Raw genomic sequence first — 15817 nt, forward strand, 5'->3', positions numbered from 1 at the left:
ATGGGGGGCACAAATCAGATTCCGAGCAAGGAAAAGAGCCAGTAGGATACTGCCTGAGGCAAGTACCCTGCAAGTACCTGATTTAAGTTCCTACAATACCAGAGAAGGTAAAGATGGGTAGATACTGTGAGAGCTTCCAGGAACTCAATCTTTTAATCGCTTACATGCCTAGGAACCAACAACCTACCACTGAGATGAGTAAACCTCACTGGCAGTCAGTCAGTCACCTTTGAGGAACCAGCTAAGGTTCGGAAGCATGAGAAGGTGGCTTCCACAAATTGCAGCCAGTAAACCTTGCAGAATTTTGGAGAATATTCTGGAAAACATTATTAAAAGGAGATGTGTTAAAACTTATAAAAGAAAGTAGTGCTTGCTGAGAGACAGCAAGGGCTTGTGAAAATACTTTGACAGGAATGCTAAAGAACAGCCCCAAGAAACCTATCTGGACTTGGCAAGATCTCTCATGATCAAAAGTACTTGTGAACCAGAAAGAAAAATGAGGAGTGGGTGCTGCCATAATTAGCTGGATTAGAAACTGAATCGCTGCTCAAACTGAGCACGAATCTTCAGTGCCTAGCAACTGGTCAGTAATTTTCTGCACGAACTGACCCAACAGGCAGATCCCTCGAGGTATTCTCCAGACCATCAAACGTAAGGTCTTTCAAGCGTCTCCCAGTATGAAATGGCCTGGCTCTCCTCACTCTTCTGGTTCCACATCCTCTTCTTCAGCACACTCACCCTGTTACACAATCCCGAAATGTTAACAGCTACTCTCCCAAAGGTGGGGAAGCATTTCCTCACTAGCCAAGAATTCAACAGCACCTAATTCAAGGAGCTCTTACAGTAAGAATTCCATGAACTCATCCGTAAAATCCCTTGAGCATTATATGGAATTCCTAGGTATGGTTTTCTTTCTTTGATCTTTCGTTTAAGAAACTTCTGAACCACTTACACTATTTTCAATTGCCTTAACTACCTCATTCCAAATAAAGCACAAGAATCCTTCCCAAAACATGCAAGCCATAATTTATCTGCCTTACAAGCAGCGGCAAAAACTCAAATGTAACAAGTCATTTTTCCTTGAAACCCTCTGTTTCAAAGAGGAAAAAAAAATTTAACATTTGAAGTGCCACAGTAATTTTTTACATCGGTTAAGAAAAATGATGACGCTGTGCCATCAATGTTTATGAATCTTGCCAAGTGACAACAGAGGGTAATGTGCTTAGCCATTTAAAAATATTCCTTTTTAGATGCAGGCAGGGTATTAAAAAACAACAACAAACACGCACACACACAATGTCATACTCTACTATTTTTTTTAAAAAACTGACAGTAATATGTCTTTATTATGGATTAAGCAAGTGTAAGAAATAGCTATTTGAAATCTTTAAAACAATGCACTGAAAATAAGTTAATTTCAGAGTTTTATTGTATTGCACTAAAGGAACAGCAGAACGGTTATACAATGTTCTCTCTCATTCAGTTTTGAAAATCTAAAGTACTTGCAAATTCTTAAGAATACCTTTACCACCAGATTAGAACAGTAAGTATAATAACCAATTTCTTAATAAGTGATATCTTACAAATTAAAACACATTTAAAATAGCTTTAAATGCATTCTTCACAAGTAATTCAGCATATATTTTTATATCATGTTCACTTATGCTTAAGAATTAAAGCAAGTATATTACTCTGATGGATATATGGGAAATCTCTCATTCATGCAATATACAGGGATAATATTCAAGTTGAAGGGAAAAAAAATCCCACTCTTCTTATTTTGTAAATGTGTCCATATATAATCACATACATGATAAATGAGGAAACCCATGAAGTTTCCCACAAGTCAGATTATATTTTCAGTTCATCAGAAGCACCTGACATCTACAGCTAATTTATAATTAGATGGCATTTCAATAAAACCAAAATGAGCCCTACAAGTTCCTATATATAACAAAAGCTTCCAATGGACTAAGGATAGTCAATAATTAATGCAATCATTCAAGGGATTATGGCTGTTCCTTAAGGAGTGCAAGTTCAAACCTGTCAACACCAGAGGTAATCATTTTATATTAATTTATACGTAATTCCATTTAAATTCTTTATCCGAGTATAACATATGAAAACAGTCTTTCCACAAGCAAAAAATGTGGAAACATTTAAAAAATAAGGAGTCATTTTTTAAAGTAACTGATCAGATTCCATAGGCTACTCTTGGAAACAGGATCTTGCTGGATAGAATCCCTTCATTTGGTGGCTTTTTGCATGCACTTACTGGACCAATTCTTCTGTGTGTTGTTCTAAGAGCTCACCAAAACATAGATCATGCTGAAAAGAAGAAAAAGCCTATTAAGTCAAACATTCCTAACTATAAAAACTGAAAACACCAAAACGTTGAGTCTGCTTTACATAGCAAACTGGTTTATGGTATCATGCCACCACAGAAAATGAAAAGACCAAAGACCAGTTCACGATACGATCTTAATCCGCATTTATGGACTTCTGCCTAAGGTAAGACTTGGCTCAGTGCATATGCTGTGGTTGTCCCCTATTCCTTTTCCAATTTTAGCAAGTAGAACAGCACAGCTGAAAGCTTAATAGGGGATCAGAGCTTAGAGAAGCAATCCAAACGGTGCACTGGTCTGGAGTTGTCTAATAATAGCAGCGGGCATCTCCGGAGGGCTCACTTCATGCCAGGCCCTTCGCTAGATCTTTTATGTACATGACCTCGCTGAATCCTCCAAGCAGTCCTAGAGGTGCGTACCATTACTATCCCCATTTTACAGATGGGAATAGTCAATTAAGAAGCTTCCCCATTAGAGAAAGGCTCTAGACCACAGCAACAGGGTTGAAAAAGGGCACAAGTGAGCAAAATAAAAACAATAACCATTTAATTCAGGGCAACTCTACCAGAGTGATGTGGGAAATGCAGGGTTCAAAAGCAAGGATTTCTAAATGGAAATACAAAGCAAAGGGTTGTGCAAACTCGATAAACAATTTAAGGCAGAAATGAAATGACCTAGTGCCACCATCTCCTGGTGAACATTTTCCCACAACTGTACATCTCCGATTTTATCATTTATTCAATGATTCAATTCTTTCTTTCAACAAGTATGTCTTTTTTTTTTTTAATTAAGTAGGCTCCATACCTAGTATGGAGCCCAACATGGGGCTTCAACTCACGACCCTGAGATCCAGACCTGAGCTGAGATCAAAGAGTCAGACACTTAACCGACTGAGCCACCCAGGTGCCCCTCAACAAATACATCTGAAGTGCCTGCTATATGCTAGCACTGTTCCAGACATTTGTTAAGGAAACTGAAAAAAATGAAAGTTAACAGGAAATGAAAATGACACCTGGCATTTCACTTTTCAGAACGTATCCATTATTTTTGTTTCATAAATGAGCATCTGTAAATGCACTAAAGGATACTCATTTTCACAATTATAACCTCTAAAAGCATAAACATACCTTTTTCATAAATCTCAGTCTAGCACTTCATCGTTTTCCATAATGGAAACTTGTATGATACAAAGAGAAATAAGAATATAAACCTACCATCTAGTACTTAGCAAGTAACAAAAAGGAGAGGGGAATAGAAGCAGAATGATTACAATTCCATCTTATACAGTCTTTGTTGTTTGAAAATCAGGTGGAATGTCCTCTCTGGTTGAATATATGTCAATAAAAGATGAGAAAGTGTATTTATGTAGCTTAAAGAAATATAATTCCACACTTGCAAGTGTCCTTTTCTCGTTTATACAGAAGCTACAGGACACCTAGGGCGGCGGTTCTCAACCAGGGCTGGTTTTTGCCCCACGGGGGCCATTTGGCACTGTCCAGAGACGTTTTTCATTTTGGTGACTGGGGGAGAGGAGGTGCTACTGGCGTCTAGTGGGTGGAGGCCAGGGACACTGCTCAACATCCCACAATGCACAGGAGAGCCCCCACAACAAACATTTATCCAGCCCAAAATGCCAACAGTGCAGAGGTTGAGAAACCCTGACTGGGAGGAATGATGTGAGTCCATCATGGCAGAAAGGGAGAAGAACGAACTGCACCACCATATAGGACAGATCTTTCATTCATCCCATTCAGGTCAAGCAAGCCAGAAAATAAAGGGTAGAGCATACAGTTTGTAAAGAGTGACAAAAAATTAAACATCATCTCAAGATAGACAGTGAAGCCAAGCCACAGTTCTTTGTAAACTCGCACTTTTTTGCAACCCTCTCAAGGCCATCACTTTGCCAGGAGAATGAGGATTATCCTTCACTGACTGACTGTGTCTGAAAATTTAGGAAGCAGCACCCCTGCCTGCACTTTCTGCCTCTGGCTGCACACCGGCTGGCCGCCCTTGACAAGTACCAGTTTATTCATACTCAGTGTGTGTGCGTTTGCTGGCGTGCACTGCGCCGTTACCAGTCACCACCATTCGAGATGCTGAGTTATCCTTCAAGTGGATTTTAAGGTGTTAAGACCATAATGCCTGCAAACTTTTTCAGGAGCAAAGTGAAATCATATATTCATTGTATTTTTTAAACTTACCCGTATAGGTAGTAAAAAAATGCTAGAAGATAAAAAGCTAATTTGCACCAGCCTTCTTTCTGACAGTACGCTAAAATGTCTGCATTCATGATGGTTGTGGGGTCATAGAGTCCTGGTCCACTCATCACTGGTCTACTCATATACCTGCAATACACACAGTCGATTAGCCGCTGCAACAGGGAAGACAACATTTGAGATGGGAAGGAGGGGTTTTCTTCTCAAGTAACATTTGTTGCAGTGAGAGATGGTCCATACAGGGAAGCCTCCTATTAGTTTTAGGGTGGAGTTCTTTCCTCTTACCATCTTAATTTTAAAATAAGAGCCTCTATATGAGAACAGGACAGTTAAACAAGTCCTATCTGGTCTCCCCGACAATTTCATAAACATAAGGGAAAGCAAAATAACTGTAAAAAGGAAGATTTTCTTCCTTTTAACTTTTTATATAATTTCAGGCTTACAGAAACGGTGTAAGTATACTTCAAGGTATTCTAAATGTTCACAGTAACCACACAGCTTTACCCTTCTCTTTTCTGTTTTAGCTCCAAATATGCATATTTTTTTTACAGAACAATTTCAGACTCAGTTACAGATGTGAGACCACTTTACACCTAAACACTTCTTAAGTATATTTCCTAAAATCAAGAGCAATGAGATTTTAACATGCCTATTTAAAAAAAACACACACTTCTAACTCTATTATATAGATCAGACATACTTTTAAAAGTTATGAAATATGAATATATTTTATAAACAACCAAATTTAAAATCATAAAGTAAACATGGAGAATGAAGTTAGACACACTACACATTTTGATTTATGTGAAGTTCAAAGATGGGCAAAACTAATCCAAGTTGACCGAGGTCACTGGTCTCCTGGGGAGGTGCACGGGTAACTGACAGGGATGGGGCTTTAGACTTATGCACACTGTTGTATGTAAATTAAACCTCACTTTTTGAAAAACACCTTTAAAGAGTAACAAAGTAAGGCCATAAAAGGTATTGAAACAGCGATCTGTTCATCTACTTGATTTTTAAAATAAATGCCGGGGCGCCTGTGTGGCACAGCGGTTAAGCGTCTGCCTTCGGCTCAGGGCATGATCCTGGCGTTGTGGGATCGAGCCCCACATCAGGCTCCTACGCTATGAGCCTGCTTCTTCCTCTCCCACTCCCCCTGCTTGTGGTCCCTCTCTCGCTGGCTGTCTCTATGTCTGTCGAATAAATAAATAAAATCTTAAAAATAAAATAAAATAAAATAAAATAAAATGCCAACCAATTTTCAGTTTTCATTTATGTGACTAGCATGCAAGATAACTGTATCAACCACAGTATAATTAAAATATAATTAGGAAAAGTATTAGAAATATATCTAAATATTACCTCCAAATATGATATGCCAAGAGGGGCATATTGAGACCCAGTGTAAGCCACTCTGCTGCACAAAGAAACATGACACAGAAGAAAGCATGGATGAGGTACTCTGGAAGTACAAGCTGGAAGAAAAATACAAGCCAGTTATCAAAATGCCTTGGCAGTAAGTCAGATGCTAATTTGGAAAGCAGGTGGCAACCAAGTTTCCATAATGAAAAAAAATCACTGTTTTCTTAGAATCAGGCACAAAAGATGCTACTGAGGTCTGTTTCCATATTTAACTTTTTACCAAAAGCAGAATTATAAGCAAACTGACCAGATGCTATAGCTTGCACTAAAAGAATAAACAGAACTTAAAATTTAAAACTCAAATTCTTACAGTAACAGGTTAAATTATACAAAGTTACCACCCAGACGGTTCAGTTATTTGCTGATCACTTGGAATACTTTTTCTTTCCACCATTCAATACTGACAAAAATACAAAATGAGGTATCTGATCACATGCAGCATGATCTAACAAAACCCACAAAAACAAAACTCCCCTTTAGAACATTTTACACATTAGTGTTTTAAAGCTTTTAACAGAAACCAGGAATACTACATAAACAATATTTAGCAGACCACATCACATTACCACAAAAGTCATTTTTCAATGGAAAGCCAAAGCCAATAATCTCAGCACAGTCGGGGGGAGGAACACTGATATACACAGATGCAGACGATGTGCATTCTGCAATGTAGGAGGGAAAAGACAGTTCGGAACCATAAAATTGGAATTTTCCCAGCTCCTGAGCTCCAATTCTTACGCAGCCTTCCTGTTTCTTTAAGCCTGCTTTCCAGTGAACTACTACAGACTCAGCAGACCAGGAGAAGATCAGAACTCAAAAACAAGATGATTTTTTTGATTGTAGGCGGTACTCAATGAGAAAAACTGATTCAAGCAAAATGCTTTTTGTACGATGACCAAGAGTTCATGCTTCATTTTTAATTATCTTTTTCATCCTGAAGGTTTTAGCCTAATGACCCTGTTAAATGAAAGTCCCCAACTTTTCATTGCAAGTTTCAGCTAAATAACTTCCTACGAGTCCCAGATGCAAAGCCAGCTTCTTAAATGTCTGCATCATATCAAAATAAAATTATATGAATCCTCAACATCATCAGATCATTTCTGAGAGGAAACTGCTGGTATAGAAATAATAACAGTTGTACTACATACGCAAGCCCACTTTCTAAAACTCCCAAATCACTTTTTCCATTTCAAAGCTGTAAAGCAAAGTTTTTTAATGAATAATATTTTAAATGAAATCCCAGTAAAACCAACGAATCTACATCACTAACAGATATCTTCCACAAACTTAATATAATAAATAACAAAAGATAAACTCTGCATATGTATATAAACTTGTAAATAACACGAACCATTAAGCCACCATTTAATTAAAATCAAAATCAAACATCTGCAAGAAAATAAGAAAATGTCCACAGGAAATCTTTGAAACACAAGGACTACAACCAGGACAAACCAAGAAAACCATACGTCGTATTAGGACTTCCGCTAGAGCTGTTTATAATACTAGTTTAAATTACAGGATTTTTCATTACAATACAGTAAGTCCATTTCAGCTCTCTAAAGCCAAGTGATATCTAACAATATAAATCATCATCCAAGTTTTCATCCTACACTTCCAGACTGAGATATGGGGAGAAAACGACTTTGAAAGCACAATATCTACTGCTCTTAAACAATATGCTTTAGTAAGAGTGAGAATACAGATAATCTGCAACTCTTCCAGTTCTAGTATGAAGCACACGCCACAGTCCTTCTCCTCAAAAGTCCAGAGACTCATGACTCATCTCTTATAAAAACCAATCCACTCCAATCATTCTTTAATGGTGAAATTTCCCCGTAAGTGGCACAAAAATTATTCCATTTAGGAACCAATGTTTACACAAAAAGTAGTATCCAAAATATTCCTCATGCAAATATGGCTGAAATGATAGTACTTAACATGCAAATCATAATATCTCTAGTTAAGGTTCACATTTTAAAAAATAATATTTGTCTTCCCCCATACTTTGGCAGAATTGTCAAAACAAATTTTAAATAGGGAAAACTGTCAGATGCGCTGCTAGCAAGCCAATTATCGGCACCCTATCCCAACGCAACTTGTGCTGGTATAAATTATATTAAATTAAAAGCAAAAACTTCCTTCCAATCTATGCAGCATTAGGAGGTCCCAAGCACCTGTCTTTTATAAGTGAGAATTTCCTTCCGTGGAGAAGAGTCAGAAATCACACATTAAATGTAAAAATGAAATTAGTCCCTCTTAAATTTACAGTAAATTAGGGAAATAGCAAAGCTTGAGTGTAAAAATCCAGCTGCCTGGGTTCAAATGCTGGTTCTACCTTAGCTGTGTGACCCTGCTAAGCCTCGGCCTATCCTCCTATTCATGAGAATAACAATATACCTACCCTTTAGGCCAGTCATGAGCACTGAATGAAAAAGCCAAGTAAAGATGCTTAGCACAGAGCCTGGTGCCCAGGAAAGCCCTCATCTGATATCAGCTCTTAACATCCTCATCACCATTTGGTTATTTGAAGTAATGAAAAGCCAAAGAAGATAGAACACTATTAATGAACAAATGTCAAAAAAAGAAATTTCGGTTTCTTAATCTCTTGGTAATAATTGGTTTCAACAGTAGGTTAAGGTATTTTACAATCAACATTATTACTCTCCAGTGAGAAAGCAGAATCTTCGCCTATTTTGTTTCAGAAGAGCAGAGAATCAGCTAGTAAATACTTTTAATTGTACCTACATCAAGTCTTACTGCAGCAGTTCTTTAAAGACAAACTAGAAATCTCTCCCATCATTCATATTTATCGAGGAAACAATGATAAAAGTAGCATATTCCTTTAATAAACCCTTTTCTGAATAAAATCCCTCCAGCGTGGTAGTGCCTTACAGCTTTACACAACTTAAGTCTACACAAATTCTCATCTTAAGCCATTTTTTAAGACGAATTATTGTATTCTATTGCTTGGACACATACCCACTGCTTTCTTACAAACAACCTTTCAGCTTCTGACCAATTAGGCAAAATCAAACCTACAGGCGAAAGGAGAATCTTCCTAAATGAGTAAACTAAATGAAGTCAAAAATATATATAAACCCCTAAGCACAATGGAGCCACATTACAACTAAATCCATCGGAGCTCAGAACCTAGTGTAAGACAGGTCTGTCTTGGAAATTTCGAGTGGCTATATATTAGAAATAACTATGAAGACATTTGTATACAAATTGTTATCCACAAAATTCTGGCAGCATGAGTCCAAACGTCAGCACTACTGCAAGATTCCAGAACCTAAGGGAAGAGCTATCCACCTAGAAGGTTCTGAATAAACATCAGCTGAAAGAGTGAATAATTAATTCCAAAATAGACATAACCAAAGATAAAAGCAGACATGGTACTAAAGACTCCACTTTCAGACTACCTCCCAATAAGTCACAAAAGAATCATCTTACCATCTATTTTTTTTTTTTTTTTAAAGATTTTATTTATTTATTTGACAGAAATAGACACAGCCAGCGAGAGAGGGAACACAAGCAAGCAGGGGGAGTGGGAGAGGAAGAAGCAGGCTCACAGCAGAAGAGCCTGACGTGGGGCTTCGATCCCATAACGCCGGGATCACGCCCTGAGCCGAAGGCAGACGCTTAACCGCTGTGCCACCCAGGCGCCCCCATCTTACCATCTATTAAAGTCATTTTATGTTAACCAACTTTCAAACACTGCACCAAATAATTTAATATATAAGTGCCTATGGCTATAACATTTTTTAAAATGCATAAGCATTTAACAGCTTTCCCTACTTTACTGGGCCAGCAAGCAAACATTTGCATAAAACGTGAAATTTCATGAAATCATAAACCTTAACAGGCATATGAACGAGCACACCGAACAGAACATTTTACAAATACAAATGCCCTAACCCTCCCCATGAAATGAATGTAGCATTAAAATATTAAACTAAAAAGCAGTACACACCTTTAATGCAATTTTGACTCTTTTAATCTTTTTGACCTTTTCAACTGTCTTTGGCCGACAATGTAAAAAGCAGATTGGAAGAATGTTAGTATGACAGCTGACAAGATCACTGGCAGATTAATAATAGTCAGAATAGTCAAGCAGGAAAAAGAATATTTTTGTAAATTCTGCCCACTTCAAAAAGTACAAATATATCATGCTACTGAGAATATTGGCCATTTTCAAATTATATTAAAAGCAAAAACAGTTTAAAAATCTAAAGAAAAATCCTATATTATAACTTACAGGATTCAGGGTATTACACTGGTCTATAGGATTCTTGTAATCAGTCTTCAGTTCATCAAATGCTATAATCTAAAATAAAGTTAAAATAAGTTAGGACCTTTAATAAAAAGCAGCAACAAACCTGCCCCACCATCAAAAGATAACTGAATAAAGTTAACAAAACAAAAGCAAATATATACCAATACCACATGTACCAATTTATAGTAAATTCACTATGTACTAATAAATAACTAAAATCAGATCTCAAGAACGGAGAACATGTCTATACTAATATTTAAATGATCTGGTATCACTGTGATAAATATCTTCAATTTTCAATTTTTGAATGCCTCTGTTCAAGTTATTTTCTCTTCTTGAAATGATCTTTTCTATCTATCAAAACTCGTCATCCTAAAAACCCTCTTCCTACGTCAACTCCTCTCTGTAGGTTTCCCTGACTCCCTGGGGCAGAAATAACTGCACACCTGTCTAATAGCCACAGAGCACAGGGCTTTACAATGCTGCCAATATGGCATTTCTCACACTGGAGTATCTGTGTACAGGTTTGTGTGCCCCTCAGGGTGAAGTATTTCTAATCGTTTGTGCATGCCCTGCCCCCATCACAGAGTTCAGTGGGGCACTAGACTCTGTGGACTCACGTGCCTCAGTTTGTTCCCACTGTGCCCAAACACACACATTTCAAAGTCCTGCTTCAACAGGGAAATACAAGAAATGGCCTCAGAATAGAGGTACACCAAATGATTATTAAACTACATGGCGAGGACCGCCACATAGAATAGTGCAATTTCTGCATGGGACACGCGGCCAAGGTGGAAGAGGGAGGCCAGCCCATGCTCCTGCCACCACGCACCCTGGCATCGGCTCTACACCAGGCTCTGCACTGAGGGGCTGTGTCTGTGTAGGAGGGAGGATTTTTCTAATAATTCTGCCCCGAGAGGCATGTTGTTCTAATGCACCTAACGGCACCATATAAGCAAGAGCAGCCCTGTTGCAGGCCACAGTAAAAGTGATCACTCTAACCTCCTTTTGTGTCCTCTGCACATTCCTACACTTGCGGGTGGTTTCATGAGGTCACCAAACTAAAGACTGAAGAAGGGTAACCCAGGTAAGACCAGCTTCTTATGGTATGAGGAGTCAAACAGATATAAATTTGATAAGGGGAGAAAGATCAGAAACAAGAATGTTTCTGTCTACACTCTGGAGAAATGTGGCTGTAACATTTAGGGTCACAACACACAATTTCAAGGTCAAAATGTACTAAAAATCAAAATAAGGGCAACACCCCACTTTGTGGTATTAAGTCAGATGTCAAAATAAGAAGCCAAAGGCACCAAGTTTACAGGGGAGTTCTTTTAGTTGCTGTCACTGGTCATCCAGGGGATAGAGAACTCAATCCGCCTTTCCTCTGGTGGGTTAGGAATAGTATCTTCGTATGTGAGACCATGTTACTCAGTATTACCGGTAATCAATGGAGTTCTATATTTCTAGCTTTTACTATGCTGTTTATTTCCCTGTTAAAGTTCTTCACTTCATAAAAAGCTGGGTTTTTTTTTTTTAATTTCTAGATTTTTACAAAATCTACCAACCAGACCAAACAAAAATTCTAACTAAAATAGGAAGAGAAGAAAATAATTTGACATGAAAATGTAAACTCCAGGACAGTTTTGCTCTGCTCACTGCTATGTCCCTGGGCCTGAATGAAACAGGCTGCGGGGGGGGGGGGGGGGGGGGGGGGGGGCGCTAGCTTAAAAAAGAATACACAACTCACCAAAAGGCACTTGCCTTTGCTAATGAAACCTAACATATATAAATGTTAAAAATCTTAAAAATATAAATGTACAACTAGAAGATACTAATTTCTGATTACTTATGGATATTATTAATCAAATATCTGACATTTGCTGTGTGATATATGCCCAATGCATCTTAGTAATAAAGTTCAAAATAAAGACTGTCATTGCAAATAAAATTACTTTCCTATAACAAGATCCAATTTAATGGCAGAGTATGAAACTTATGTTTTAAAACTAACTCTTTTGATTGGACATTTTCTTCAGATGATTTCAAGGGATCTTTTAATGCATATGTTACTGCATTAGCTTCTGTTTGAGTGCTATACGCTGGAGTTTTCAAACTTTTTTGAAAAGATTAACCTACTGGTTCTCATACCTTTTGTGACTGTGCGTCTGGACAAAGATGGTCACAAAATTTACCACAGAAGTGCAAAAACAAAACAGATGTATGTCTAAAGATATCAAATTATGTAATTCAGGATACCTTCAAATTTAATGCATGTCTTTAGGGAATGACTTCTGTTCAAATAAACCTATGCTCCCACCTCTACTCTCCACAGAGTATCAATCGCATGAATTAGGACTAAACTGACAGATGTAACCATCAGCACAAAAAATATCATCCCTACAACGATTAATGTAAACAGGAGTCTTTGAATTTCTACCTAAGAAAATAAACTGAAGGTTATGTAGTTAATAGAATAATTAAAAATTATATACTTTAGAATTTTCAATTTGTTCCCAAAGGATGTATAATCCTCTGAACTACGAAGAAATCCCTAAGGATAAAAGCTCTCCACTAATCCGTGGAGTACAAATGAATTTTTAAAAACTCTATAATAGGACTTAAAATTACCTACTTCACCCGGACATTCTCAATTCAACGCTGAAACTAAGTTACCCATTTTTTTTAAATTTATTTTTTTTAAGATTTTATTTATTTGAGAGGGAGGGAGAAGAAGAGAGAGAGAAAGTGGGATGAGGGGCAGAGGGAGAGGCAGACTCCCCCGCTGGGCAGGGAGCCCGATGAGGGGCTCAATTTCAGGACCGTGGGATCAAGACCTGAGCCAAAGACAGAGGTTTAACCAACCGGACCACCCAGGCACCCCAAATTACCCATTTTTTTAAAAATGCAGTTCAGATTTTCCTTAAGCCAAACAACCTGGTTCAAAATGTAAACAAGGTCATCCACAGCTTGCTTTCTTAGAATCCTCAGCATCTCAAAAAACAAAGAGTACCCATCAAGCAGGAAGTGACTTAAATCCATATCTACAAACGGAAGGTAGCCACACACTTCACTTTCACCAGAGGCTTACTAAAGTGGAGCTAGTTTGCATTCCAAATTATCTTTATTTATTGTTCTACCCCCAAAGAGCCTAAACTGCTCTTAATTTATTGGTTCCTACTGACAAGCATTTTGAGGGAGCAGTTACTGAACAGCCTACCTAAGCATTCCCCACTACACAGCAGTTAGGTTCTAAAATAATGACGAACATAATCACACTCTTATCCAAAGAGAATAATTTGTGGTATCATTCTACTTTTGAGTATTCTTTTCTTACACAAGACACTGCTGCCATTTAACCACTCTGCCAGGTTATGTTCCATAAGAAATCCTTGCTACTGGCATGATGAAACCTGACTTAAAATTTACATGAATGAACATGTCCAATCATTCAAAAGAAGATTAATATTCCAGAAGGCACTAAAAGAATATGAGGAGGGCAGAAGCAAATACAAGATACATTTTTAATGAATGCTGACTTCCAGAAGGCTGCTTCTAATTTTGTGCTAGAGAAACAAGAATGCTCAAAAATCTGTTGTACAACTGTCACGAGAACTTACTTGTTCCTTACAGGAACCAGTAGGGATGTGCTTCTATCCTGCAGCAAGACAGGAGTAAAAGGAAAAAAGAAAACAAGGGGGGATGGGGGAAACTGCCCTAGGGAAGTTTAAGATTTGTAAGTATTTTCGAAATCAAATTAAAACCACCTCTAATACTAAATCCGGCTATCGTGAATACAGAGGTGACTAGGAAGAGTGTCTCTTGAGAAACTCCGGCGGTCACAGTATGATTTAGGGGAAAAGTTCGGAGATGCAGTCAACAAAGTGATCAATCCAATCTGCATCAAAGTTCACAAGGAAACAGAATCTGAAAAAAAGGGCATTCTACTCGAAAAGCACCCAACAAGTGCTGAAAACAGAGTTGGAAATTCATCTAAAGTAGGTTATACTATCTCATTTGGCCCATACTCCAGCGGAAACCCGAAAAGAAAGGCAATATGATTAAATAATAGTAATTTGGCAAACTTCATTCCCGCTAAGCACGCAGCATGCCTCCGTGCGCCCTTGACATCCTCCCTGGGGATGCGGGCATGCCGAGCCCCGGGCCGGCCAAGGTCCGCGTCAACGAAGCGCTGTCCCGCAGGGCCCCGCAGGACCGCGGCCGCCCCACCCACCCAGGGAGGAGTAGCGGCGCGCGCGGCCTGCGAGGGGACACAGCGGGTGCATCCATCGGGCCACCGCAGCCTGGCCTGCAGCCCCCTGGACCTGCAGCCCCCGGCCCGCTGACGGAGGGCTCAGAGAGCCCTCGCCGCGCGGCCTGCCCCGCTTCTGCCCCATCCCCCGGCGCGCGGACCTCCGGGGGCCGTCGCCACCCGGACCGCCGACCCGAGGCGAGAAGAAGCTGTGCCGCCTCCTCGCCCTTCTTCCCCCGGCCCCGGCTACTCACGTGCCAGATGGCGAAGAAGATGAGCGCGGCGGTGAGCAGCAGCGCCAGCATGTAACAGAAGGCCGCGAACGTGAACGCCATGGCCGGGAAGGAGGAGCAGGGAGCGGCGCCGGTGCCAGCGGAGAAAGGCGGCGCAGGGCCCTCTGGGTAAAACCATTCACTTCCCCCGGCCGCAGCCACGACCGCCGCCGCTGCTGCCGCCGCCACGGCGCCCGCCCTCTCTGCGCGCCTGCGCACCAGCCGAGGTGCGCCGGCGCCCCCTGATGGCCGAATCGTACGATGCACCTACATTGTCCGCTCAGTTGATTGATTTATTTTTCTTTCCTTCCCTCGTTTATTCTTTGAACAAATATTTATTGAATGAGTGCCTAGTATGTTTCAGGCACTCTGATTATCCTTTCAGATACAAAGATGAGAAACACAGGACTTGCGCTGAAAGAACTTAGTATAGTGCCGGAAACGAACACTTAAATAAATCATTACGGTATTATAACCCTGTTAACGGAAGTCTGCAGCTCATGATGAAAGGTCAGAGAAGGGCATCCATCCCGTTCTGCGGCGTTCAGAGCAGGATTCCTGGAGTAGCTGTTTTTTAAACTGAGGCTTATGTGATGAGTAGAAGTCCAGGCAAAGAGAAGGTAGAACCAACACTCCTAACAGAGGGTTCAGCTTGAGCGAAGACACAGAGATGAAAGAAAGAAAAAAAAAAAAAAAAGCTCAGTGTCTCAGGTGAAACCCCAGCAGTTCTAAATTAGTGGAGCCTAGCACAAAACGGTGTTGAGTTAGAAAGGGGTTAGCAAGGGTTTAGATCACGGAGGGCCTTATAAGCCTGGTTTTGTTCTTACACTGGTTGTGACACACAAAATTGATTCACCACCTGCTAAACCGATCGTTGCTGATGGAAGTGGAAATCATTGAAGGCCTTTAAGCAAGAGAGGGACATATTTAGATTTGCATTAAAGATCATTCAACCCATCAAATTGTATAGACGGGTTTAGAAGCTGAGTCTATCCAGTGCTGTCCAACAAAACTTGCGGCAATAGTGGAAA

General features: G+C 39.6%; 1 protein-coding gene across 1 annotated transcript; it reads right to left on the minus strand.

The window, feature by feature from the left end:
• Positions 1–1407: 1407 nt before the first annotated feature.
• CNIH1 (cornichon family AMPA receptor auxiliary protein 1) lies at positions 1408–14980 on the minus strand. The gene is made up of 5 exons (XM_002919646.4): positions 14769–14980; positions 10245–10313; positions 5924–6036; positions 4547–4690; positions 1408–2328 (listed from the first exon to the last, which is right to left on the minus strand). The coding sequence occupies exons 1-5, from the start codon at positions 14847–14849 to the stop codon at positions 2301–2303; spliced, it is 435 nt and encodes a 144-aa protein (XP_002919692.1). The 5' UTR covers positions 14850–14980; the 3' UTR covers positions 1408–2300.
• Positions 14981–15817: the final 837 nt, after the last annotated feature.

Source organism: Ailuropoda melanoleuca, chromosome 20 (assembly GCF_002007445.2).
Source record: "Ailuropoda melanoleuca isolate Jingjing chromosome 20, ASM200744v2, whole genome shotgun sequence".
Taxonomy (NCBI): Eukaryota; Metazoa; Chordata; class Mammalia; order Carnivora; family Ursidae; genus Ailuropoda; species Ailuropoda melanoleuca.

Coding starts and splice junctions, on each gene's coding strand:
- CNIH1 (XM_002919646.4), bottom strand. CDS start 14,849: ATGGCGTTCACGTTCGCGGCCTTCTGTTACATGCTGGCGCTGCTGCTC. Junction 6,037..10,244: donor AGTGTAATACCCTGAATCCT/GTAAGTTATAAT, acceptor TTTTTCTTCCAG/CTTGTACTTCCAGAGTACCT. Junction 4,691..5,923: donor TTGGCATATCATATTTGGAG/GTAATATTTAGA, acceptor TGTGTATTGCAG/GTATATGAGTAGACCAGTGA.